The sequence below is a fragment of the Nyctereutes procyonoides genome, unplaced genomic scaffold, assembly GCF_905146905.1.
Source record: "Nyctereutes procyonoides isolate TBG_1078 unplaced genomic scaffold, NYPRO_anot_genome, whole genome shotgun sequence".
NCBI lineage: Eukaryota > Metazoa > Chordata > Mammalia > Carnivora > Canidae > Nyctereutes > Nyctereutes procyonoides.
In genome coordinates, this window is record NW_026575117.1 from 8,829,537 (window position 1) to 8,855,245 (window position 25,709).

General features: G+C 36.7%; 1 protein-coding gene across 3 annotated transcripts in view; it reads right to left on the reverse strand.

The window, feature by feature from the left end:
• MARK1 (microtubule affinity regulating kinase 1) overlaps nucleotides 1-25,709 on the reverse strand; it is a 117,183-nt gene that overhangs the window by 27,628 nt on the left and 63,846 nt on the right. For all 3 annotated transcript variants that reach the window (XM_055334032.1, XM_055334031.1, XM_055334030.1), the window contains exons 4-9: nucleotides 22,477-22,525; nucleotides 21,138-21,203; nucleotides 17,127-17,197; nucleotides 12,327-12,383; nucleotides 7,753-7,989; nucleotides 7,546-7,665 (exon numbers count right to left, since the gene is read on the reverse strand). In XM_055334032.1, coding sequence (XP_055190007.1) covers nucleotides 7,546-7,665; nucleotides 7,753-7,989; nucleotides 12,327-12,383; nucleotides 17,127-17,197; nucleotides 21,138-21,203; nucleotides 22,477-22,525 — 600 coding nt within the window. The remainder of the gene's footprint in view (nucleotides 1-7,545; nucleotides 7,666-7,752; nucleotides 7,990-12,326; nucleotides 12,384-17,126; nucleotides 17,198-21,137; nucleotides 21,204-22,476; nucleotides 22,526-25,709) is intronic.

Consider the following 25,709-nt stretch of genomic DNA (forward strand, 5'->3'; position numbering starts at 1 on the left):
AGGACTACGTCGGACAGCTACACAGTACGTGCAATCCCGCCAGTACTTGGCAAGCTCTAATCCAGCCCACCTACTCCCTGACACCCAGAGTGACTCACTTCCACAGCTGGACTGCGCTGAGGGAGGCCCACGGAGGTGGCAACTCAGTTGAGGCTTAAAAATGAAAGCCTTTAAACATGTTCCAAATAAATAGAACCAACTCCACCGCGCTCCACACACATGTGCACATGTGAGAGTGAGACAGCGAGCGCGCACAAGTAGGGGGAGAGGGAGAAGCAGACTCCCCGCTGAGCAGGGAGCCCAACATGGGGCTCGATCCCAGGACCCCAGTATCATGACCGATCTGAAGGCAGACAAACATCTGAGCCACCCAGGTGCCCCACAACACATTACTTTTTAATGGGAATTCTTTGCATGTTTTTTGATACTACGATGAATGAGTCCAAAGAAGGAAATTAACAGACATCAGTTAGACATAAATTCCTGTTTTTTTTTAAGATTTTATTTATTAATTCATGAGACACACACACACACACACAGAGAGAGAGAGAGAGAGAGAGAGGCAGAGACACAGGCAGAGGGAGAAGCAGGCTCTCCATGGGCAGCCTCATTCGGGACTTGATCCCAGGACCCCAGGATCATGGCCTGAGCCAAAGGCAGATGCTCAACCACTGAACCACCCAGGTCCCCGTATTCTGGTTTTTCAATAAATTCAAATTAAGTCCTCAGTGATGTTCTCAAGTTTAAGATGACAATGTTAAGAGTCTGAAAATAACAACTAATGGAGAGAGATTTATAAATGGCCAAATTTTTGGTGAGTCAGATTCTGGAAGAGTAAGAGTTCATCATTCAACAAGGACCTGGAAGGGAGAGTATGAGGGACCCAGGCAGAGGGCGCAGCAGGTGTGAAGAAGCCCAAGGGCAAACGAAGGTGGTGCTTGTCTGGGTTGCAGCAGGTTTGGTAAGCCTGGAACATATGTGGTGAGGTGGGTGGTGAGGCAAGATGAGGGGAGAAAATTCACAGGGACCGGAGGGTTTCTTTCAATCACATGAGGGACATCTTTGGAGGGTGCAATTCTGAAGTCTCTCTGGGCAGTGTGCGGAGAGTGGGTTGGAGGGGTTCATCACTGGAAGCCCAGAAGTCAGCTAAGAGGCTTTAGCGAGAATCTAGGAGAAAGAGGGTGCCAGTCTCACTCAAACAAGGCAGTGGCAATGGGAAAAGAGACATTTTCAATATCTGGCTGGTAAAAATCAACAAAACTTTGTGACTGGATATGAGGAGGTATGATGAGGTGAGACAATTCAGAAAAAGATGGAGCCAAGGTTCCCAGTTGACAACTGAGCAGCGGTTGACAGCATTCACTGAGAAAGCACGCTCGGAAGGAGAAGGAGGCCGGATGGGGAAGCACGCGACTGAGTTTTGTGGTAGCTGAGTTCGAGAAGCTATGGGTTATCTAAACGGACACGTTCTGTAAACTCCAGAGAAGCTCAAGGGAAATCTGGGCTGGGGATGGAGATTCAGAGACAGCCAACACATGATAATGGAAGCTGTGGAGCGGGTGGGATTCTCAAGGAAAACCTAATAGAGTCCGACTGAGCGGAAGATGGCCTGACGGCAGAGCCCTGTGAAACAGTGACATTTAAGGGTTAGGAAGAAAAGTAACCCACCACATCAACGGAGGAGGAAAATCTGCACAGTGGGACCTGAAAAACAAGGTAAGAGTCTTTAGAAGAGGGCACAGTGGTGTTCTGTCAACGCAGGTGACTGCTCAAAAAGCAGGTGCTGTGTTGAGGAGCAAAGAGGAGGTGGCTTCATCGGGGTGGTTGCTGGGGGCCTGGCACTGCTGACTCTGAGCAGAGATGCTTCTTTAAAAGGGCAGAAAAAAATGAGTGGGAAATATCAGAAAGGGAGACAGAACATGAGAGACCCCTAACTCTGGGAAACGAACTAGGGGTGGTAGAAAGGGAGGTGGGCAGGGGGTGGGAGTGACTGGGTGACAGGCAATGATGGGGGCACTTGATGGGATGAGCACTGGGTGTTATGCTATATGTTGGCAAATTGAACACCAATAAAAAATAAATTTATAAAAAAATTTAAAAAATAAAAATATTTAAAAAGAAAACAAAACAAAAAAGTCCGGGCAGAAAGGGAGGAACAAGAAGGGAAACTGGATGGGCACTGTGGGATTGAAGGGTGTCTTTGTCTAAGTGGAAGACACACGTACAAAGGCTGAGAGCTAAAGGTGTCAGCAGAGAGGAGGCGAGGTGGTCCGGAAGAGGGAGCTTCTCTGAAGGCCTGAGATACTGAGAGGGCACTTGCGTGTCTCCTTCACTAAAGCTGGAGTCCTTGAGGATAAAGACTGTGTCTTGCACTATCTTTCCCAGCACACGTGCCTGTTGTTGCTTTTGAACTGGGCAGTATTTTAAAATAAAGCTGCTACAGGAGTTCTGGGTATAGTGAACTGTTGAGAGGAGCTTAGCAACGACGAGGACTGAAGAAGTTGCTAGAATGCCCGGGACACAGACAATCGCGGGCTGCAGAAATGGAAGAAAGAAAAGCTTGAGGTACAACTCAAAGCACTGGATGACAGGATTTGTTCTGGGAATGAGGGAAAGAAAGGGGGGCATCTAAGAGGGTTCTAAGGTTTTAATTCAGGTGTTTGGTAGAATGAATAGGATATCCATGACTTAGGTAAGAAACACGGAGCAATAACAGATTTGATAGCTGGACGATAGGCAATTAAAAGCAAACTAAAGATCATCCGAGTTTTCTGAGGTTTCTCAATTACACTGTGTTTATTTGGTGTTCATTTCATGACCATTAGGTATCCGTCCACATCAAGGAAAAATATGTATGTGGATCAAATCCTCTGGCAACTTGTCTTTTATTTGGGGAAATGAAATTTACTCACAAAACCTGAAAAAAATCTGAACACACAACAGAATTAACTATTCAGAAAAGTGTGCTAAAAGAGTTTTAGCTTTGAGGCCAAGGCAGAAATGCCACCCCCCCTTCCGAAATGGAGGTGCTGCGTCATAGGGGAGTGTTCATGGAACCTGACCTGTGTAGTTTCAGGCAGGGTACAAATCACCAAGCCAGCAAACTGCACTAGACCAGCTGAATAAACTAATCCATTTTAGATTTTCTTTGAGATGTCTCTCCTTTCTTTTTTTTAAAAAGTAATCTCTATGCCCAATGTAGGGCTTGAACTCATAACGCCAAGATCAATAGTCACATGCTCCACTGACTGAGCCAGCCAGGTGCCCCTGAGGTATCTCAAAATGAGAAACAAGAGGTCAAACAGCATTCCAAACCGAACAAGAGAGAGTTTAGCCAATGAACATAGATGACTACTTGCTGAGAAATTCTATCAAAATAACTGATTCAGATGAATTATAAAGAAATAAACTAATAATGGAAATATACACCCTACACTTAAGGTGCACATTAAAAATTTATGGACTTTAGTAGGACAGCCAGATGGAAATAATTTTTCTTAAATGGTTTCAACCTCTATAAAAGTTCACCATATGCTTCTGAATCTGTACTTAGAAAACGTGCATTAAAAACATTATTATTTTTACTATTATTATTATTATTTGCTTTATTGCCTCTTGTATTTGGCAGACACAAGCAAGATTTTTAAGATCATCTTAGCGGCAGCTGAAGAGGTGTTAAAGCACAAATAAATATTTTTTTGCGGAGGAACACAGATGATGGAGAAAGGGCAATAAAGAGGAGTTTTGCCTTTGCTTCAAATTTTGCATTATCTTGAAAGGTAACATAGTCCACTCCAGTTAAGGACTGCAAAAATTAAAGACATACATAGAGGGGATAACAGAAAAAAATTGTTAGTTTGTTTCTAATAAAAATATCTAGATACACCAGTATTCCAATAACTAGGGAAAAAATAGTACATAACATAAACACAAATCCTTTTAAAATCATGTGTGATACTATCCTTCCCGTTATTAGTGCAATAAACACACTCTGCCAGCTTTCATATAGAACCTGAAAAAAATTATGTAACCATTTAGTTCTAGAGACAACAGGTCAAGCAAGTAGAATGTGAAACTAATTTCATTCGTTTTATTTTCATGGGGGATAAATAAGGTACTTAACATATAAGGCTTTAAGAAAGACTTTAATAAAGAATGTAGTTTTAGTTTGAGAAGCAACAGGAGGATATGAGTTAAATCTGAAGTTTAGTAAGATAATAAATAGCCACATAAGATTCTTTAAATTGAATTTCAAATATTAACATGTTATATGGTGAAGAAAGACTAGTGTTTGCTCTCCTCAGTTAACTCTTGATATTCAAATAACACTGAAAAAACTACATACAGTTCCATTCTTTTACAAATATAAGAATTAAGAGAGGAAATATTTCATATTAAAATGTACAAAGCTGATACAGATTTGCAAGGCTGATTAACTAGACTCCATTAGATAAGCAGCTCAGAGACACAGAGAGCTTATATACAAAGGAGCAAAGTTAACCTAGTCATTAAAAATATTAAGCATTGTCTCTGATGAAGTAAATACAAATTGAAGCAATTATAACAAACTATGTAACTACCTTAAAGGCATCAAATATTAGAAATTATATCAAATACTGATTCAAGCTGTAGCTGAAGAATAGATACCTTCAAATACCTTAGATCACACACAATCTTTTAGCAATGACTACCAGACTGTTTATACCCTTTGACGCACTAATTACACTCTGGAGAATATATTCAAGCATATATCCCAAAGGGGAAAAAAGTATATCACATTATTTTTAGTAAAAACAATGGAAACAGCTGAAATGTGCCACAAGCAGGGGATGGTACATAACCCAAAGAAAACAACACTGCTACTGGCAAGGAAGGAGCTCATGCTTATGGTAAAGCAGAAAGTACATAGCCCCAAACTTTTAGGTCAAAAGAAGAAAAAGAATGCAACATGACAGGAAACATTACTACTGTTCCAAAATTTATGTTTATACTCTCAAGACTGGTGTTTTGAAAACAGCTATTTTTTTAGAGGATTTTTTTTTGCTGTATAGTTGCTCCTGAAGTTGGTATGAAAGATAAAAGAAGATGAACTAGGGGTGGTGGAAGGGGAGGAGGGCGGGGGGTGGGGGTGAATGGGTGACGGGCACGGAGGGGGACACTTGACGGGATGAGCACTGGGTGTTATTATGTATGTTGGTAAATTGAACACCAATAATAATTAATTTATTAAAAAAATAAATAAAAAAAATAAAGTAAAATAATTTTTGACATCATTGCTATTTCAAGGGGAGTTTCTCAAGGTTTAGTGTAAGAAATCTTTCTTCCCTTTTTTTTTTTTTTAAACAGTGTCAGGCTTCTCTAGAAAGTTATTTCTGGGAACTGTGAAGCAGACAGTCTTTGTACGGCCATAGCTGCAATTTTATGATAATATTTCCAATGCACACTCATGGGTCTGTGGCTGGAAAACTTAGTTTTGATAAGCTGGAACAGAAGGTTCCAGACTATATTCAAATACATCAAGTTGAGATTCTGATGATCAAATGTTTTAGTATAATAATTTGGCTTTTAAGTTCAACCCAGAATTCTAATACTTTAATCCTTTGCATTTTAATGCTAAGGATGAAAGACTCAAATATGTGGCTACTGTAAATTAATCATCTTTAAGTGACTAAGTACATCATACTTAGACAAACTAAGAGATTTACAACATCTATAATAATTTTGTCTGTTCTTTTTGTTCTTCTCATGAGTTAAGCTGACGCCTCAACCAAGGACATTTTATTAAGTGACATTCGGATAAACTAGATTCCTATGATAGAAGTGGGTCATAAAGCAGGACTAAGAAAGACTCAGGATGCCGTAAAATTTTACTTATTTTTTAAATAGTCTTTATTTTTTTGTAACTAATAAGCTCTACATCCAACATGGGGCTTGAACTCAAGACCCCAAGATGAAGAGTCACATGCTCCTCCACCTGAGCCAGCCAGGGTCCCCTGTTGCCATAAAATTTTAGAATTGAAGTGAGAGTTAACAGTTTTAACTTTTTCACTGTTTCACATAACTTCCTATGAATAATGGTTAAAAATAAGTTTAAAAAAGTAGTAACATTAAAGGAGGCTTTTCTTTTTTCACAGGCCTCTCTATGAAAACATTACTAACATATCCTTTTACCACAAAGGAACAAACAAAAAAAACCCCACAAAAATTATGGGAAGGAACTAACTGCATTTAAACAAATAAGTCAGTAAAAAATAGCCGATATGTGATTCACTGATGTAAAGCATTTAAAATAATCTCCCAGGGGAAATTATTTTATATCACCATCTTTTAACTTCCACCAAAATACACTGTATATTTTAGTGGAAATTATTTGTGGAAATAAAATTACAAAGCCCAAACTAAGCTGAGAGCTCTGTACGCAGGGATGGCTCACTACAAAGTTGCCTCCTAACCAGCATGAAGTCTGTGCCAGAAAGCCCCATTGCTACACTAAAAAGTACAGTTTAAATGAGATTAATTCTCTGAATTTTGTACCCCATCTACTAAGGCAAATAAATGAAGACAAAAGAGTACCAGTGAACAATATATGCTGGATCTCTGAATTATCTTAGTATTGGTTAAAACATCATTCTTAGATGGGCGAAATACTTAGAAATAAGTTGTTTAATTGCAGTGTCAGCAGGAAAAAAGGTTAGATATTTGGGTTGTGTGAACCTCTGATATTATTTGGCTATAACATGTTAGTACCTCTGTAGTATAATAGCAACAATTATAAGACACGTGGAACGTAGACAACAGAACAGTGTGTTAAGAAACAAAATTCCTATTTCTAGTATGTTCTACTTAAATTGTACATTTTCTGTTATCAAAGATTTTCTTAAATTTTTTAAATATCAGCTTCTAAGTTCAGATACAGTCATGAAATACTGGATTAGAACTTCAACTAACTTTTTAAAAAATATTTTAATTATTTATTTGAGAGATGGAGCCTGAGAGAGAGAGAGAGCACAAGTGGTAGAGAGGGAGAAGCAGGCTGTCCATTGAGCAGGGAACGTGATGCAGGACTCGATCCTAGGACCCTGGGATCATGACCTGAGCTGAAGGCAGACACCTAGTGGCTCAATGGACTGAGCCACTCAGGCACCCTTTCATCTGATTTTTTTTTTTTATCTTCCAAATATCTATACTGCTAAATACAAGGTTCTCATATTGGTGCAAGCAATTTCTCACAGAGGCCGGGTTTTCCCCCTTCTTCAACAAAAAGCCAATTTTATTCCTATTTTCATGTTGTCTTAATTTGGTACTTCATTGCAGGACAAAGAAGGCATAACTGTCTTTAAAGAAACAGACTGTGACAACTTTTGAGTAGCGAAAGAATCATGTTGCCTTCACTAGTTCTAAACAAGTTGCATGACTTGCCGATTTTCCAAGCAAAACAAAACAAAAACAAAAAAACGACCAGGCAGGAATTATTGAAAATGTGCTTCAGTTCTTAGAATATTTTAATTGTTGAACTTTAAATCTGGAGTACAAAAAAGTACTTACTTCTAAGCTGCCTCTCTTTATTGGATTCAGCACCAATAATTTCTTCAGAAGATTTTCACAGTCAGTGGACATATAGAAAGGAATACGGTACTTCCCTCGTAAGACTCGCTCCCGTAGTTCCTTAAAAAGGCAAAGGAAGCACTCATGACTGGTTGCCGAAGTGATCACGCCTGGATATAAAAGATTAGTACTGAATTTCACGGATACCTTCAAATTCTGGCCATCAAAAGGCAAGGAGCCACTGACTAGTGTATAGAGAATGACGCCGAGGCTCCACACGTCCACTTCAGGCCCATCGTACTTCTTTCCTTGGAAAAGCTCAGGGGCAGCATAGGGCGGGCTTCCACAAAATGTGTCCAATTTGTTCCCAACTGTAAATTCATTACTAAAACCAAAGTCAGCAATTTTAATATTCATATCAGCATCAAGGAGAAGGTTTTCAGCCTAAGAGAAAAATAATAAGAAGGACAATGTAAATGCCTACGTCAAGCAAAATATTTATTATAATTGTTTCAGATCAACATGTATTTCTTGCTTCTCTCTCTCTCTTTTTTTAAGAGAGAGAGAGAGAGAGAGAGAGAGAGAGAGAGAGAGAGAATGCCACTGGGAAGAGTGGGGCAGGACAGAGGGAGAGGGAGCAGGCTCCATGCCCAGCACAGAACCCCACGGAGGGCTCAGTCTCATGACCCTGAAAGCACGAACTGCGCTGAAATCAAGAGTCAGAGGCTCAAGTGACTGAGCCATCCAGGCACCCCTTTTGCTTTTCATTTTTAAGCATATCATCAAATTAGAAGCCCAGCATGGTGCTTCAATCCAGAACTCTTCAGAATCACATCTATATAAGATTAATTTAATTTTATTTTTTAAGAAGATTTATTTATGATAGACATAGAGAGAGAGAGAGAGAGAGAGAGAGAGGCAGAGACACAGGAGGAGGGAGAAGCAGGCTCCATGCCAGGAGCCCGACGTGGGACTCGATCCCGGGACTCCAGGATCGCGCCCTGGGCCAAAGGCAGGTGCTAAACCGCTGAGCCACCCAGGGATCCCCTATAAGATTAATTTTAATGCTATAAAAAGGAAGCTCTCGTTTATAAGGGTATCCTGCAACTATTTGAAAAAAGTTACTTAAAACACTTTTTCTTCCACACATTATTATTTTTTTTTAAGGTTTTATTTATTCATGAGAAACACAGAGAGAGAGGCAGAGACATAGGCAGAGGGAGAGGGCAGGCTCCCTGCGGGGAGCTTGAAGCAGGACTTGATCCCAGAACCCCGGGATTGCAACCAGAGCTAAACACAGACGCTCAACCACTGAGCTACCCAGGTGCCGTGCCCCCTTCCACACATTACATTAAACCCATTTTTTTTTTCTTCATGGTAATAAACATCCTGGAACTGTACCTTAATATGACCTATTTTTAAAAATACAAGTTAACATAACACTATGTTATGGGGCTTTTGGGGCTTAAACCAACAAGTTTACTCAAAAGTGCTCTATTTTAAGAGTATCATTGGTTAATGCAAAGCTCAAGAGTATACTTAAAATAACTGCCAGTCAGGGGTTCTCTGACTACCGAATTCAATCCTTTGTCTTCTCTTATAGAATGCTTCCCCAGCAAAGTTTTGTTCTTTTAGTAAAACTAAACAATACAATACAGCCTCCACTAGACCTTGTTTAAGTTTCCTTTTGCTGTTCTAAAACTAGATTCTCAAAACAAAAACAAAAACAAAAACAAAAACAAAAACAAGGGGATCCCTAGGTGGCTCAGCAGTTTAGTGCCTGCCTTCAGCTCAGGGCGTGATCCTGGAGACCTGGGATTGGGTCCCACGTCGGGATCCTTGTATGGAGCCTGCTTCTCCCTCTGCCTGTGTCTCTGCCTCTCTCTCTCTGTGTCTCTCATGAATAAATAAATAAAATCTTAAAAAACAAAACAAAACAAAACCCTAGATTCTCTTCTGGAGGTGTATTTTGGTAGGAAGCAGTGATATTTCCACCCCGATATTTTTAGAAGCTGGTTTTCCAAAATCCTGAATCATTAAAAAAAAAAAAAAGTTTTAAATGTGCCTTTTGTAAATATAAGCAATTCAATATAGTCTTTGCTTTTGTACATGTTTTATTCCAAACTCTTTTGTAACTGATGGCCTAAGGAATTATATATTATTTTGTAGATATATTTTATGGGATTACAAAAGGAGTAAAATTTAGCTACAATGAAAACCAGAGTTCTCTCTATTGCTCCAGAGCCAGGCACTCTGCCTACCACACAGCTCTTCCCTCCCTCACCCTCCTTTTTTCCTTTTCTAAGACATGCTAGCTTGGGATATCGGTTTTGAGAGATGGAGGTACATCTAACACCCAAATATATGTGATAATAATGAGGTCCGTTTACGACATAAATAGCACATAAATTTGGGAGATTCATCTTAAATTCTAACACTGATGGGCTGTGTGACAAAACCAAGTTATTTTGATGTTCTGATGTAAGGGCCTGGTCATTGTAAATTTCTGGGACCAAGTGTGAGCAAGCTGGACTTTCCTAGTTTCTGTGATGAGGTCTGGATGGATATTGAAGCACGCAAGCTGCCCTGCAAGAGCTGAGCTGGGAGGGACTCTGGGGTCTGCTCCAGGAGCGCACGGGAAAATGTGTCCCCTGACTGGAGGGAAACTCAGGGTGTTGAACATGATTCATTTTTTTCCTCAGATTTCTGTTCATATAGCAAATGAGAGGATAGGTGGGTGTCAAACACACAGCCAGGGAACAGTCCTCTCCTTTCTCTTTCTCTGTAGAAGTGATTTCTCCTTAAAATAGTTGCAGGAGGAAACTAAGAAATAGAAAAATTTGGAGCAGTAGAAAATCTGCAACCTCAGAAAAATGGAGCCAAAATACAGGATTAGATTTCTGACAAGTGCTTAAGACAGTGGTTTTTGTTTGTTTGTTTTTGTTTTAAGTAGCTCCATGCCCAGTATGGAGCCCAATGGGGCTTGAACTCATGAACCTGAGATCAAGACCTGAGCTGAGATCAAGAGTCAGACACTTAGCCAACTGAGCTACCCAGGTGCCCCTTAAAACTGTATTTTAAAGTAGAATACAAACTAGTACTAGTAACTGACAGAGGTCATGGGGAGAAAAGTAATAAAAGAAAAATAGACTCCTAGGTAAGGAACGATGAGAGTTAAGTTTGGAGGAAGAGAGAAAGAGGGAGGGAAAAAAGACAAATATTTCAGTTCCAGGACTTTTTACTTTTAATAAAAGAAAAAAAATCACACCTATTTGGCCATACCATTTCTTTCTTTTTAAAATTTATTTATTTATTGAGGTGAGGGGAGTGAGCACACAGGCAGGGGGAGGAGCAGAGGGAGAGGAAGAGAGAGAATTGTCAAGCAGCTCCCCGCTGAGCACAGAGCCTCAGGTGAGGCTGGATTCCCAACACCAAGATCATGATCTGAGCCGAAATCAAGAGAGGATGCTCAACCAACTGTGCTACCCAGGCACCCTTATTTTATATTTTTAAAAATAAAAATTATATACATACTTAAGGTATGTCACAAAATTATTTTATATACACAGTGAAATAATTACAACAACCAAACTAATTAACTTATTACCTCCTCCTCACTTAGTTATTTGTGTGTGTGTGATGAGGGCACACTCATATAAATAAATCTACTGTCTGAAGCAAATTTCCTAGCATACAATACAGTATTAACTTTTTTGAATGTGACATCAAAAGCTCACGCAGCCAAAGCAAAAAGAAATGAGAGACTTCATTCAAACTAAAGAGCTTCTGCATAGGAAAGGAAACCATCAACAGAATGGTAACCTGTGGATTGGGAGAAAATATTTGCGAACTTTACATCTAATAAAGGATATCCAAAATACATAAGGAACTCATAAAACTCAGTAGCAAAAAAACAAACATCACAATTAAAAAATGAGCAGAAGTCCCTGAACTGACATTTTCCAAAGACATACAAATGGTCAAGAGGTATATGAAAAGGTGCCCAACATCACTAACCATCAGGGATCTGTAAATCACAAGCACAATAACACTTCCCACCTGTTAGAATGGCTACAACCAAAAATATAAAAGATAGTAAGTGTTGGCAAAACTGTGGAGAAATGGGAACTCCTGTCTAGTTGGTGGGAATGTAGATTGGTAGAGCCATTATGGAAAACAGGATGGAGCTTCCTTGAGAATATAAAAGTGGAACTACCACATGATCCAGCAATCTTTCTTCTGGGTATAAACCCAGAGGAAATGAGAGAGTACCCTGAAGAGATATCTGTGCTCCCATGTTGACTGCCACAAACTTTTCCTGACTGTTAAAATTTCTCATTCCAAAATATGCTAATTTATACTCATCGCATGCGTTTGATGTTTGCAAAATCATTTAAAGGCTCCCCCTGTTTCCTTGAACTTTAACGTAGAGAATGAACTCTGGGACTTACAGCAGACAAACCTGGTCGTGTGCCCTACCATGCTTCTGACAGAATGGGATCTCAGGCATTTTTAGTGGGGACAAAGTTCCAGATTTATCTATTAAAACAAGCTTATTAATGGTGAATCAAATCCTCGAGCCTTTAACACCATATAACTTCTCCTTCCTATTTTCTTTCTTTTCTCAGAGAAAATACTGCCTTTTATGATGTTGCTATGAAGATGATGTAAAAACTCCTTCCTTGGAGTGCCAGGCACAATTAAGCAACTGCAAAGATGGCTCTAATACTAAAAAACATCTGTTCATGATTAAGCTTTTTGTTATCAACTCAGTGGCTTACCTTAAGATCACGGTGAACAATGCACTTTTGATGGCAATACTGCACAGCAGATACAATCTAAAATAAATATTTGGATAAAAGACACATAATTATTTTATGCTAAAAACACTGCAATTTCCCCCCAATGATCATCTCCAATTGAGATAAGTTATCAACTTAGATTTCAAAGTAGTATTGAATAGTTCTGAATAAAGTTAAAATGAGGAAAAGTTCACCTTTTTTTTTTTTTAAGGAAAAGTTCACTTTTAAATGTGGACAGTATAGATAAGCAGCATTCTCTTATTAAAACAGTAAAATATTTGTCAGAGTCCATGAAAATTTGTATGGGCTGCTACATTTCTCTACTGACATGGACAAGTGTGTAGTTTGCAGTTCTGATCAAATGGTTTATTCCAACGTTGGGATAAGAGCTTTGGCACATATGAATCAGTCTATTTTAGGAATTATTATCAAATGTATTCCAGGAATGTTTTTTAAGTAAGGCCAATTTACTAAGAACTTATCAGTGGGGTATTTGGCATCGTCCTGAATTTGTTCATATATAAAGAAATGGGAAAACTGTTCAGCCTTAAGATGAAACCCAATTATCAAAAAAAAGAGGGAAAAATCAAATTAATATTAAACCTGTTATTAGGTCAATCAGGCAAAGTATTCTTTCCCTAACTAGATTTTGTATGTAATTGTAATTTTTAGCCATTATATAGGGCTCTTTGGGGATAAAAGACTATAAAAGGAGGAACCCAACAGTAAGAGCCAAAGATACAAGTGAGAAATAGATTATAGACACTTTTATGATAGTTGTTCACTATATAAAATACAGAAATTTAAAGAATCAGATAGCAATAAAAGTAAGAACTACTTTGTACATTAATTGTAGCTGATGTACAAGAGGACGGCCATTTTAATGCACAGCAGAACATTCAATCCTGTGGATTCAGTTTAATGGAAACAGAATATGAATTCTGAATTTTGGTTAGGCATTTACAAACGGAGGTAGAAATTAGATTTTTAAAAGTCTAAAGATGATGTGAAGTATGACCATGCTAATAGAAGTGTGGGTTAAAAAAAACCTTCCCAGTAGAAGGGAGATTGATAGTTCTGTACAACATTATTCTAACATATATTAAAATAGTTCAGACAGAAACATGAATTCAAAACAAAATCAACACACAATGAGTAATATGTCACTCAATTAAGTTCATTTTGATTCAACAGTTTATTGAGTACCTGCTATGTGCAAGAAAATGTGCCGGTCGCTAGTGGAATACAAAATGAGCACTACATGGACCCTGCCCTGAAGGAGCTGAAAGTCTGGTTATGAGAAAACATGTATAGAACATGCATATGAGCAACCATAATACAAGGCAGAAGCAGAGAAGTAGAGGTACAGAGAAGTGAGGGGAATCATATCAAATAAAGAACAATTTCAGTTAGAAATGCTGTCTGGACTAGGTGATATTTGATCTAAGCCATCCTGAATGAGAGTAACATTTGAAGATGGGAGATCGGGTGATGGGGAGGCAGGGGTAAGGTGGTGAAATACACTGAGGTTGAAGCAACATAATATATTTGAAAAGCAGGTATGAAAATGGCAATAGTGGGAGTGCATTCCAAACTAAGCTGGTACTACAGAACCACTCAATGTTTTTAAGCAAAGCAACTGTGAATGATTATGATCAATTTGAAGTGTAAATTCCCCCCAAACAGCAGAATCTTATGATGCATACGTGTAAGTATTAGCCTTCTTAAGCAATATGCTTTAAAATTCTAATATCCAATTTTCATTAAAAACATTTATTAGCCAAGAGATATATACCCTTACATATAAATATTAACACATCTTAATGAGTATACTACAAGGCTATTTTTAGTAATATTGGTTTTCGAATCACTTTGTCTTGGTAACAGGGAAGAAGGCATGCTATTGATAATGATTTGGTTATCAAACATGCATTTCAACATTAGACAGAATGGTCTCCATGAAAGCAGTTCTACAGGCATTTCTGGAATAAAAATCCCCTGAGCCTTAAAACCTTAAGAATGGAAAGATAATTAAAAGAATGCTCTGTATTAAGCACTTTATTTTCCCCAAACTCTATGACCTCTGGCTTCTATCAGTTAAATGTGGTGGCTTATAATATTACTTAACTAGCAGGGTACAATTTCTGCTGTGCAAGAGTTCTCCCTTCTGTCTGACTCACTGCCAAGAATCAAGAATCCCCATGCACAACCTAAATTTTACTGAATTATCCTATGGTCAGATTCTCCTATCCCAAAACATTCTGTACCTCATCAAGTAGGATACAGGAACTTCCTTAATGATTGTTCTTTTATGGATCTGAAAACACGATTTACAATCAACCCTGCACTGACCCTAAAACCAGACCTGTCAGTGTTTTGTCATGATGTGCGAATGTTGGCTTGCTTTGCAATTAACTTATAATTGAGTCAGGAATTCCCAAGCTTTAAGGAGTAGTCTTGATATTGGAAGAGTTGAATCAATACTGTGATTTTCTTTCAGGTCCTCAAAACTTCAGGAATGCAGAGGTACTTGTATGGTCCATGGCTGCTGAAGTGCTCTTAAATTGTCTTTGGCTGTATCAAATGTAGAGTCAAGGACATATATACGTATGTACTTGCTAACACAGTACATTCCTACTGTTAAAAGTTTAAAAAATAATTTCATGATACAGAGCAAAAAAAGTATACATTTATTGTCCTAAATTTATAAAGAAGAATATGCACCTCAAAGGCAAATTAAAAAACATGACCTTTTGTCAAATGACTACAAAATATACATTTTAATATTTAATATATTTAGTATTTAAATACATTTAATATTTATAATAAAATTATAAAGAAAATATTTCCTATAATATTACATTTTAAATAGCATTTGACACTCAACCTCTGCAACATGAAGAATATTTCAAAAAATAAGGCAGACTTTATTTTCCAAAAAAGCCAATTCATAATTATTTGGGTCTTTATAAAAACATCTGTGTTCCAGCCTCCTCTCCTGTTCCCACCCAACAGAAAAGAGGGGCAAGTTCTCTGTAATAGCAGGCACCGTCACCTTCTCTAATTCCAGGGTACCCAACACAGTTTTCTCCACACAGTATGATTTCAGTGAATCAATACAGCCAGGCGACTAAAAAGAACAAGAGTAGTAGCGGTCTATAAAATGTAGTAAGATCCCAGTGGAAATATTTAACGTCGAGTGTAATTTTCACACTGGTCGGCTACTAACTACAACTGCATGACTGATACTAAGAGAACCATGACGTTCAAAGTGATGGCCAGTGCTTCATCTAAGGTGAGCCTCCATCCTGGACTGCAGAGGACCATTGTACGTGGCTGAAACCCACTCAGGTCTTCAATGTTCTAGGCTCAGTACCAGCTGCCTTTAGATTTCCGGTATTTTAGGATGAATGTTTCTACAAATCTATCCTGAATCTAAGGGCTATGCCTATCTTTGGTATAAAGCATTTCACAAATTATGTTCCAAAAAGAATGACTCTGCGAGATATCAACAATAGTTTTATCAAACTCACTTCATGATCAATGTGGAGAATACTAGGTAAAAAAAAAAAAAAACAAAAAAAAAACAAACAAAAAAAAAACAAACCCAAAAACAGTGAAACAGGTTTTTTAATTGCCTTTCCTCGAGAACTTTCAACTTTTTTCTAATTGTTTATGTAACATAAACATAACACCTCTTAGAGGAAGACCCACCCTATATCCATGTTCGGTGTTTCCCAAACCTACTGATCACAGAGAGATCAGTACCCATGCTTATAGAAGTACTGAGCTATTTTTAAATGAAATATTTTAAATTCACTAAAGTTTGGACTATAGCAAGTTGCCTACTGAAATTTTACTTTAGTAAATTTTCTGAACAATTTACAATCCATTATGTCATTTCTACAGTAATTTATAAAGTATATTAATTTTAATCACTTCACTCCTAAAAATTAGAAGTAAAATCCTAGATTTTTACTATTTCCTTCTTTCTTTCTTAAAGATTTTATTTACTTATTTGACAGAGAGAGAGAGAGAGAGAGAGAGCGAGAGCACAAGCAGGGGCAGAGACGGCGGGTGGGGCTGGGGCAGCAGGTTCCCTGCTGAGCAGGGAGCCCAATGTGGGGCTGGATCCCAGGATGCTGAGATCATGACCTAAGCCAAAGGCAGATGCTTAACCAACTGAGCTACCCAGGTACCCCTTAAATTACTTTTTCTTATTTTATAATTTCTATAACAAGTCATGTTCAATTTGAACCGGAAATACACACATCTTACCTTATTCTTTCACATTTGTAAGGTTTCTTGCCTACTTGACTAAATAAAACTGACCACAGGCTTTAAATCTACAAAGATATGAGTTCTAATACCAAGACATCCTTAATGACAAAAGAAAATACAATACAATACCATCTTTAAGTAGTATGTGTATATGCTGTATGCCTGAAGCAATTAATACTTGGTAATAATTATTGGATAAAGGATTAAGTATTTCTTTTCTTTCTTAATCTAGTCTGTATTTCCAAAACTATCAATTAATGAGACTCACCTATAAACATTCCACTATTTATGAACATCTAAAAATAACCATAAGCAACTATCTTAAATTTAAATTCAGGAAGAACAATTTCTTCTTCAGTTTCCCATTCTTAAAAGGTGTAAGAAAGCAAGAATTTTTCTTTTTAAAATACCACATACTCTGAAGTCCAGTTTGTGATACTGTCCATTGTATATCACTAAAAACATTAGCAAAACAAAGTTAGAAACTACTTTCCATACCTGCCTAAATTTTGCACGGGCCTCTTTTTCTTTCATTCTTCCATGGGCAACTAAGTAATCAAATACTTCACCTGAATCAGAAAGGTAAAGCAGGCAGTAAAATACACATCGATTTTCAGTTAACAATAGAAGCAATGTCAAGTTTTGGCCTTGTTTTTAGAGAAGCTCTGGCCCACAATTTTCTGGTAGTTTTACATAAATCACAAACTATTACATGAAGAGAAAAAGGGGGGAGGCTACACATAAAATTGAGTATCCGTAGCAGCTTATGATTTAGCAAAACTCTTTTAAAGAATAAGTCACAAAAACATAACCGAGAAAACTTGCTTTCTGATTTCAAGTATCACACAAAAATACAGTCAACTCTTTATTATCCATTCTAATAAAGGGAAGCCACAGTGTGAGCAATCAAAAATGGCATCTGGCTTTGTATTTGGGGCCTACATGTCAGACAAAATAACAAGAGTCCTATTACGCTGGATCTCTCTTCAATTCTACTTGTCATGAAGTTATGATCAAATTCCTTCTCACTACTTCCATTCACATTGATTTCATCATCTTCCTTCCTATACTCTGACTATGGTATTCTCATTTACTCATTTCATCTATTTTGGTACTTAACTATTTATACAGAATTAAATCATCCTGGGTACATCTTCCATTACTCCAAGTGAGCTTCAGTCATATCTTCCCCACACCCGTGACAGAACACAAAGTAGATAGACAATACATACTTGTTGAAATAATTTAAACTAGAAACTATACAAATTTCATATTAGTTCCATTACTTTACATGGCTGGAAGTTTTTTTTTCATTTTCCTATAGTCAATACTTGTAAAAAACCCAAATTATTTAGTTACAATATTAAAAATACAATATCTCAGTGTAAGGGAGAAATTTATTTTTTACGCCCTTATAATTTACACTATATAGATATATATGTATATTAAAAACTCACAAAATGGCTTGAAGAGTTCTTGTAAATACAGGACAGTGGTTAAAAACCTAGGCTTTAGAATCAGACCAATTTTGGTATGAATCCTGGTTTAGCCCTAAGTAGCTACTGGGAGACATTATGAAGACTTAACTTTATTAAGACATACATATTAAGCATAATATGTATGCTGTTTATCGTTAAACGGCATACATATTAACACAGCCTTGTGGTGGACCTTCACAAAAACAGAAGCGTCCACTGATTTTTAGTAGTCTGTAATTTCTCATACCTATCTAGTGCCTATCTCACACAGCTGTTGTAAGGATTAAATGAAATAATGCATGTGCTTATTAGCACAGTGACTGACATATAGTAAGCACTCAATAAATTATATATTTGTATCTACGCATACAGAAAATCATACATATGCAATATCAATCCTATAAATATATAAGTAAAACATTAAAAACCAAATATGTAATGATGTACATCAGAGTGAAACTAATACATCTACAATGTCAGACAACATATGATATCAAGCATACTTAAATGATTGAATGGGGTGATTAAAACAGAATGAGTGGAGCTCTAGTCGACTCATCAATAGTAGTTAATTCTAGATATGTGAATTTATTTATTTATTTATTTATTTATTTATTTATTTATTTATTTATTTTTGATATGTGAATTTAGGCTGGGAAAGATATATGCAAGAGTTCAAAAATATGGACTCCTCTTGGAGTTCTGCCTAAAACATCCACACTCCAGATGTTTACAAGACTTAGTCCTTCACTTATAATGTATTATTTGTTTATGATTTGCTTCCCCAAAAGAATATAATCTTCTTGAGGGCAGGGACATTCTTTGCTCACCCATGTGTTCCTAGCACCTACAATAATAACATCTGGTACAGACAAACATTTAATAAATATTGTTTGCATGAATGAAAAAAAATCAACACACCGTTTCAGAGTAGCCCCAACACCTACTTTTAATAGGCTCTTTTGGATTTAATGTGGTTCAAAATCATATAGGGGTTCCCCGCCTACCTAATCACCAAAGATCTTTTGCCCCATTAGTGAACCAGAATCAAATGATCTAAATAATACTGATGAAGAGGCAGCTGTTTGACCCAACTCTTCATTCGTGTCAGATTCAATCCTAAAATGTTTAGGAATTTCAGAGGAAAAATATTCAGTGTTGATTACAAAAGTTACCCTGCCATTTATAGATTAAAAAGGCAAGGAAACAATTCTAGATTCACCACCACGGAACCATGATGGTTTGTTAGAGGATCACTGATGGCCAGACTCAAAGAAAACCTATCACTAGAAATCAAAATTGAACAAGAGAGCACCTGGTTTGGGCTGAATTCCAGTGTGTATATGCACCTCTGTAGGCTGTACCCCATGACCCCCGCAACTACGTTACTGAAGGAGAAGAGTGATGACACCCTGTGTTCTCTGTGACTCTTAACTATTGCCCCCCTTCATTAGTACCAATAGAGAGTTGACTGTACTCACCATTTATCGTTAAACAGCATACATATTAACACAGCCTTGTAGTGGACCTTCACAAAAACAGAAGCGTCCACTGACTTTTAGTAGTCTGTAATTTCTCGTATCAAAGCATGTATAGCCCTTTTCTTTCTCTAGACTTTAGAGAAAGAAAAGAAAGAGTCTATCTGAACTAAAAATAACACCCAGGGTTCCCACGCCAACAAACTGTTACATAAATGTAACTGAAGGACAGAAAAATAGAGAAATAGTTAATTATGTGGTACCTGTAGGTTCACTAATTTTATTACAGAGCTACCTTTTGTGCAAATTCACATGGCTGTATTAATATTTTTTAAAAATCCTGTAATAATAAACCTTGATGACATAGGTTTTCAGGTTAAGTCAAAAAACCTACATCAAAATACTTTCAGGAAACCAAACCCACTAAAACTTTCATTCTGCATTAAAATACTTTCAGGAAACCAAACCCACTAAAACTTTCAACCTGCATTAAAAAACAAAAAAAAAACTATTAAAATATATGTAATATTTGTAGTAAAATTTTCAGAACTCTAAAAACAGTATAAAAATACCTAGTTTAGGTACAACAGACTAAAATAAATCCTCTTTATCCCAGTTACATAAAATCTGAATTACCATAAAATCTATATACTTTTAGTAGCTAAAAGGAGTCAACACTAAATTCAACTCTAAGTTTTTCTATTTATTAGCAAAAGAGTTAATTAGCCAAAGTGGTTTAAATAATTTCAGCTGCCCTCCCTCTTTTTTAATTGCTTAAATTCTTAATTTTTCAATTGCTGAAAACTTTCAGGCATTCTTTTTTTACTTAAATGATTTATCTCCAAAAAATTTTAAATGTGCTTCTAAGAAAGCCCTATGCCTAACACAACAGTGATTTTGAGCCAATGTACCTCTCGTTTGAGGGAAAGTGCAGAAGATGATTATACACCAATGTTTAAAACTCACTTCCACTCGACACCATGCAGTCAAAGTATACATTCTATTCTACAAATGCATCTTATTTCTTCTCTGTCAACTCAATCTTCAAAATCAATACTTGTTTAAATTCAACCATTTTATGGATTATCTTGAAAATGAATGTGTATTGACAATCTGTCATATATGAATCAGTGAAATAAAACATCTGGCCTAAAGCATACTTATACTATAAACTTTATTAAATACATTGTGAATTTGAAATTTCCTCATAGCCAAGCACTTCTAATCACAATAATAGAATATTTAGATAAGAGAATCAAAACATTCATAGATAAAATGCAAATTTTAAAGTTTAGGAAAATATCCCTAGGCAATTTTTAACTAAGCCAAAAATTCAACTTATCCAACTATAATTGTATTATAATACAATTATTATCCAATAGGTCTTGAAAGTAAACACTGAATTGTACATAAGATGTATCACTTAAAGGCATTTTATAGTTTTATAGATTCATTAACAACAGTGAAGACATAAGTGTTAACAATGAACCTTCAGGTGTTGATAATTCTGTATGTCTCATCAGAGATAACTTTTCCATCCCTCTCATCCTTACCCCCACTCGCGTACTCCATGACTAAATAGAGGGTCTTCTCTGTTTCAATAACTTCAAATAATTTTACTGAAAAAAGAAATTAGAGATATCACTCTGTAATTGTTTAGTGCATACTGGATCTGCTTTAAGAAAATTTAAGGTAACCCTAAGGCAGTGGAAAATCTGAATATTTACTAAAAATTATTACTTATAATTTTAAACCACAAAATTCTCTCAAGGGTTATTACTATTATGGAAGAAAACTACTTACCACAGAGTCATTTGGAACCAACTGCGGGTCAAAAGAGTTAAGTTTCTGGGATTAAAAAACCATTACTTTTTCTAATGAGAATAATATAATAAAAAGGAAAAGCTTAAAATCAGAACAAAATTTTAACAAAAGCTTAAAATGAGACTGTATTATAATGAATCTATCATAAATTGTTAAACAACCTTGGGTAGAAAAACAAAAACAAAAAAATTCCGTAATTATGTAGTTTTATAAAAGTTTCTGGCTAAAAATCCACCAAGTTACCAGACTTACTAGGTTGAAATTATACACCACAAATAATCACATTAACATCTCAAATAAACATAAGAGTTTTAAATGTGAAAGAAACAGATGTTTAGGAAATGAGCAGATTAAAAGAAAAATTATTTTTTACCTCTTATCCAATTACTTCACATAATATACAAGCTTTTTAAATCTTTCATACAATGACTTTATATATGTTCTCAATATATTTATTTATAAAGACAGGGGAAAACCAAAAATTATGGGAATAAATTAATTAAAACTGAATTCAATTTTATTTTCTTTAAAATTCAAATTATTTATTTTGCCTATAAACTATGGTCAAATCCAAATGCATATTATCAAATTTCTTTTTTTTTAAAGATTTTATTTATTTATTCATGAGAGACAGAGAGAGAGAGAGAGAGGCAGAGACACAGGCAGAGGGAGAAGCAGGCTCCATGTAGGGAGCCTGACGTGGGACTTGATCCTCTGTCTCCAGGATCAGGCCCTGGGCCGAAGGCGGTGCTAAACTGCTGAGCCACCCGGGCTGCCCTCAAATTTATTTCTTATAAATACCTCAACAGCATGCAATCAGTATTTGGAACTATCGATTGATCCAAAAAATATTCATATGCATTAACTCCAACTCATATATACTATTTTCGTGGAGAGCATAAGACAGGCAAGGTAGTAGAAAATAGCCATCTGCAGCCTTCAATTAACTTATAATCTATTTTTACCAAAAGTATCACTTCTCAGGTTATCACTCCTTTTATATAGAACATCCTTAAAATAGCCTCAAATTAAAGAATATACTTCATCATGTTTATATAAATTTCATACCTATGTTAGGATGATTCAATATCTTCATTATTCGTACTTCTCGAAACAACTGTTAAAGAAAACAGGTAGATATATTTCTGTTAAAACTATTCACTTGAAGAAATTCATCTTCTTACAAGACACTAGGAGATCGTGGTAATGAGCTAAGAAAGAACAAGAGATTTGTTTCTCAGGTTCAGTTCTAACTTTGCTGACACTTGATTTCCAAGACAATTTTAACAAGATGAATTCAGATGGTTCTTTGTGTGTGTGTGTGAATACACCATATAAAATAAAACTTGCATTTTTATTTGACTACTCTTCATTATTGGGAATAAAAGAAAAATACTGTGGAAATGAAACTAAATGATTCTTCACTGATTTTTATCCAAAACCAACATTCCTTGGGGGTGGGGTCCTGGTTCTTTAGTCATCTCTACTGGTTGATCAGACACTTTGTGAAAGATTAAGTGCTATAAACCTACACTAAAATTTGAAAAGGAAACAACTATTTTCACAATATTTTTAGGGCAACTTGCATAATAATAGTAAAGGACAATAAAATTACATTTACCACTTTATATAAAACCAAAGCATACCAAAAATAAGTCACTTTTTAAAATTCCAATGTTAAGAATCCCCATTCTACAATATACAATATAGGGCCCCCTTTTTTAAAAATGTGACCTGACATTTTTTTCCTATGTTGTCTTTGAGTACATGTTAAGCAAGTCAAAATCAAGCACCTAGTTCAAGAAAACAGAAGAATCAATAATTAATGATATTCCAAGAAGACCATATTGTGACATATGTTTTATCAGAATAAAATCTAAACTTAATGCTTTCAGAGGTGTTGTTTTTTCCAAGGAAGATATATAAAGGCCAGGAAGAACATGAAAAGATGCTCAACATCATTAATCACTAGGAATATGCAAATCAAAATCACAATGAAGTAACACTTCTGACTCAGGATGGCTACTACTAAATTAAAAAAATACAGAAAATAACAAGTCCTGGCAAGGATGTGGTTAAAGTGTATGCACCTAAAAGAACTGAAAACAGAAACCCAAAGAGATTTGTTGTACACTCATGTTATAATAATACAATGGTATTACTCACAACAGCTAAAAGGTCCACTGATGAATGAAAGAGCAAAATGTGGTATATCCATGCAATGGAGTCATATTAAGTCTTGAAAATGAAAGAAATTCTGACATACACTATAACATGAACAAACCCTCAGGACATTATGCTAAATGCAATAAGCCACTCAAGGAAGGAGAAATATTGTATGATTTCACACTAGGTACCTAGAAGTATGATAGTCAAACTAACAGACATAGAAGATAGCCAGGGCCTGGAGTAACAGAGGCATAGAGATAGATTATTGTTATTTTTTAAAAGATTTTATTTATTTATTCATGAAAGACACAGAGAGAAGGTAGAGACACAGGCAGAGGGAGAAGCAGGCTCCCATGAGGAGCCCGATATGGGACTCGACCCCAGAATTCCAGGATTTACACCCTGAGCCAAAGGCAGACACTCAATCGCTGAGCCACCCAGGCATCCCCATAGAGAGGTTTACTGTTTAATGGGCACAGTATTTTCAGTTTGGGGAGATGAAGAAAGTTCTAGAGATGGACAGTAGTGATGACTGCACCTCACACCACTGAACTCTACATTTAAAAATGGTTAAGAGTCAATCTTATGTATATTTTAACACAAGTTAAATACAGAAATATAATGTGTTGATATGCCTGAAAAAACTTCACACCAGTAGGAAAACCTACTTAAGGCTTATCTACCATAGAAATCTTGCCCTAGCCATCCTTGATAATTCACACACAAAATACAGGCAGTACAGAAGTCTATGTGTGTGCACATATATGCACTCATATAAATTTTAATATAATCTATGATGCCTGTAATTTTAACATTTAAAAATTGCACATCAATAAATAGAATGCCAAAGCAAATAAAATTCATGTTCGTCTATGTCATTATTTCAGTCCTGAGACAAAGAGCACACAGCTTCAACCTTCAGTGTTCAGAACACTGGAGATCATCTCTTTCCTGGTCTCTGCTAGCCTATCCTCCAGAACTTCCTCCTGCCACACTGGCTGCCCAGCCTTTTGCTGGATCCTCTCCTTTCTACTCAATGTTTAAACATGGTGCCCTTCAGGATTTAGCTCTTAGTCTCCTTGTCTTCTTACTCTACATGCTCTTGCTGGGTGATTCATCATGACTTTAAATATCAATTTACTGGTGTCTCCTAAATTTAAATTTCCCAGAGCATTCTTTTTATCCTAACCTTTATATCTAAATACTTAATATTTTCGCAGAAATTCAAACCCAAGACTTGATGTCTCACACCACATTTGATCTTTGCCCGACTCTCCCCAGCTCTCTATATCCATCTAGCACCTATTACAGACATTTTGTTTTCTTTAAACCTTTTTTTCTTTAAGATTTTATTTATTCATGAGAGACACAGAGAGAAGCAGAAACACAGGCAGAGGGAGGAGAAGCAGGCTCCCTCCGGTGAGCCTGATGCGGGATTTGATTCTAGGACCCCAGGACCGTGACAACTGTGGTTGAAGACAGATGCTCAATCACTGAGCCACACAGGCATCCCAAGATTTTATTATTTTTAAGAACAATTGAAAATATTTTAATTTTTTTATTTTTGAAGATTTTATTTCTTTGAGAGAGTGCACACAAGCTGGGGGAGGAAGAGTGGGAGGGAGAAGAAGGAGAAAGAATCTCAGGCAAACATCCACACCAAACGTGGGGCCTGATGTGGGGCTCAATCTCACAACCCTCTGATCGTGACCTGAGCAGAATCAAATGACCAACTGACTGAGTCATCCAGGTGCCCCATGAATATTTACTTAATAATTTAATAAAATATTAAGACATTAATCATTAGAGTTATAACTAGAGACTCATCCCCACCTCTTTTTCCTCCTTCCCACCCTAATAACCACTGCCCTAAGGTTGGCATATAACAAGCTCCACACTTTTATACTTTTCTTTTTTTTTATTATTTATTTATTTATTTATTTATTATAGTCACACAGAGGGAGAGAGAGAGAGGCAGAGACACAGGCAGAGGGAGAAGCAGGCTCCATGCACCGGGAGCCCGACGTGGGATTCGATCCCGGGTCTCCAGGATCGCGCCCTGGGCCAAAGGCAGGCGCCAAACCGCTGCGCCACCCAGGGATCCCACATTGCTATTTATTATACACACACAT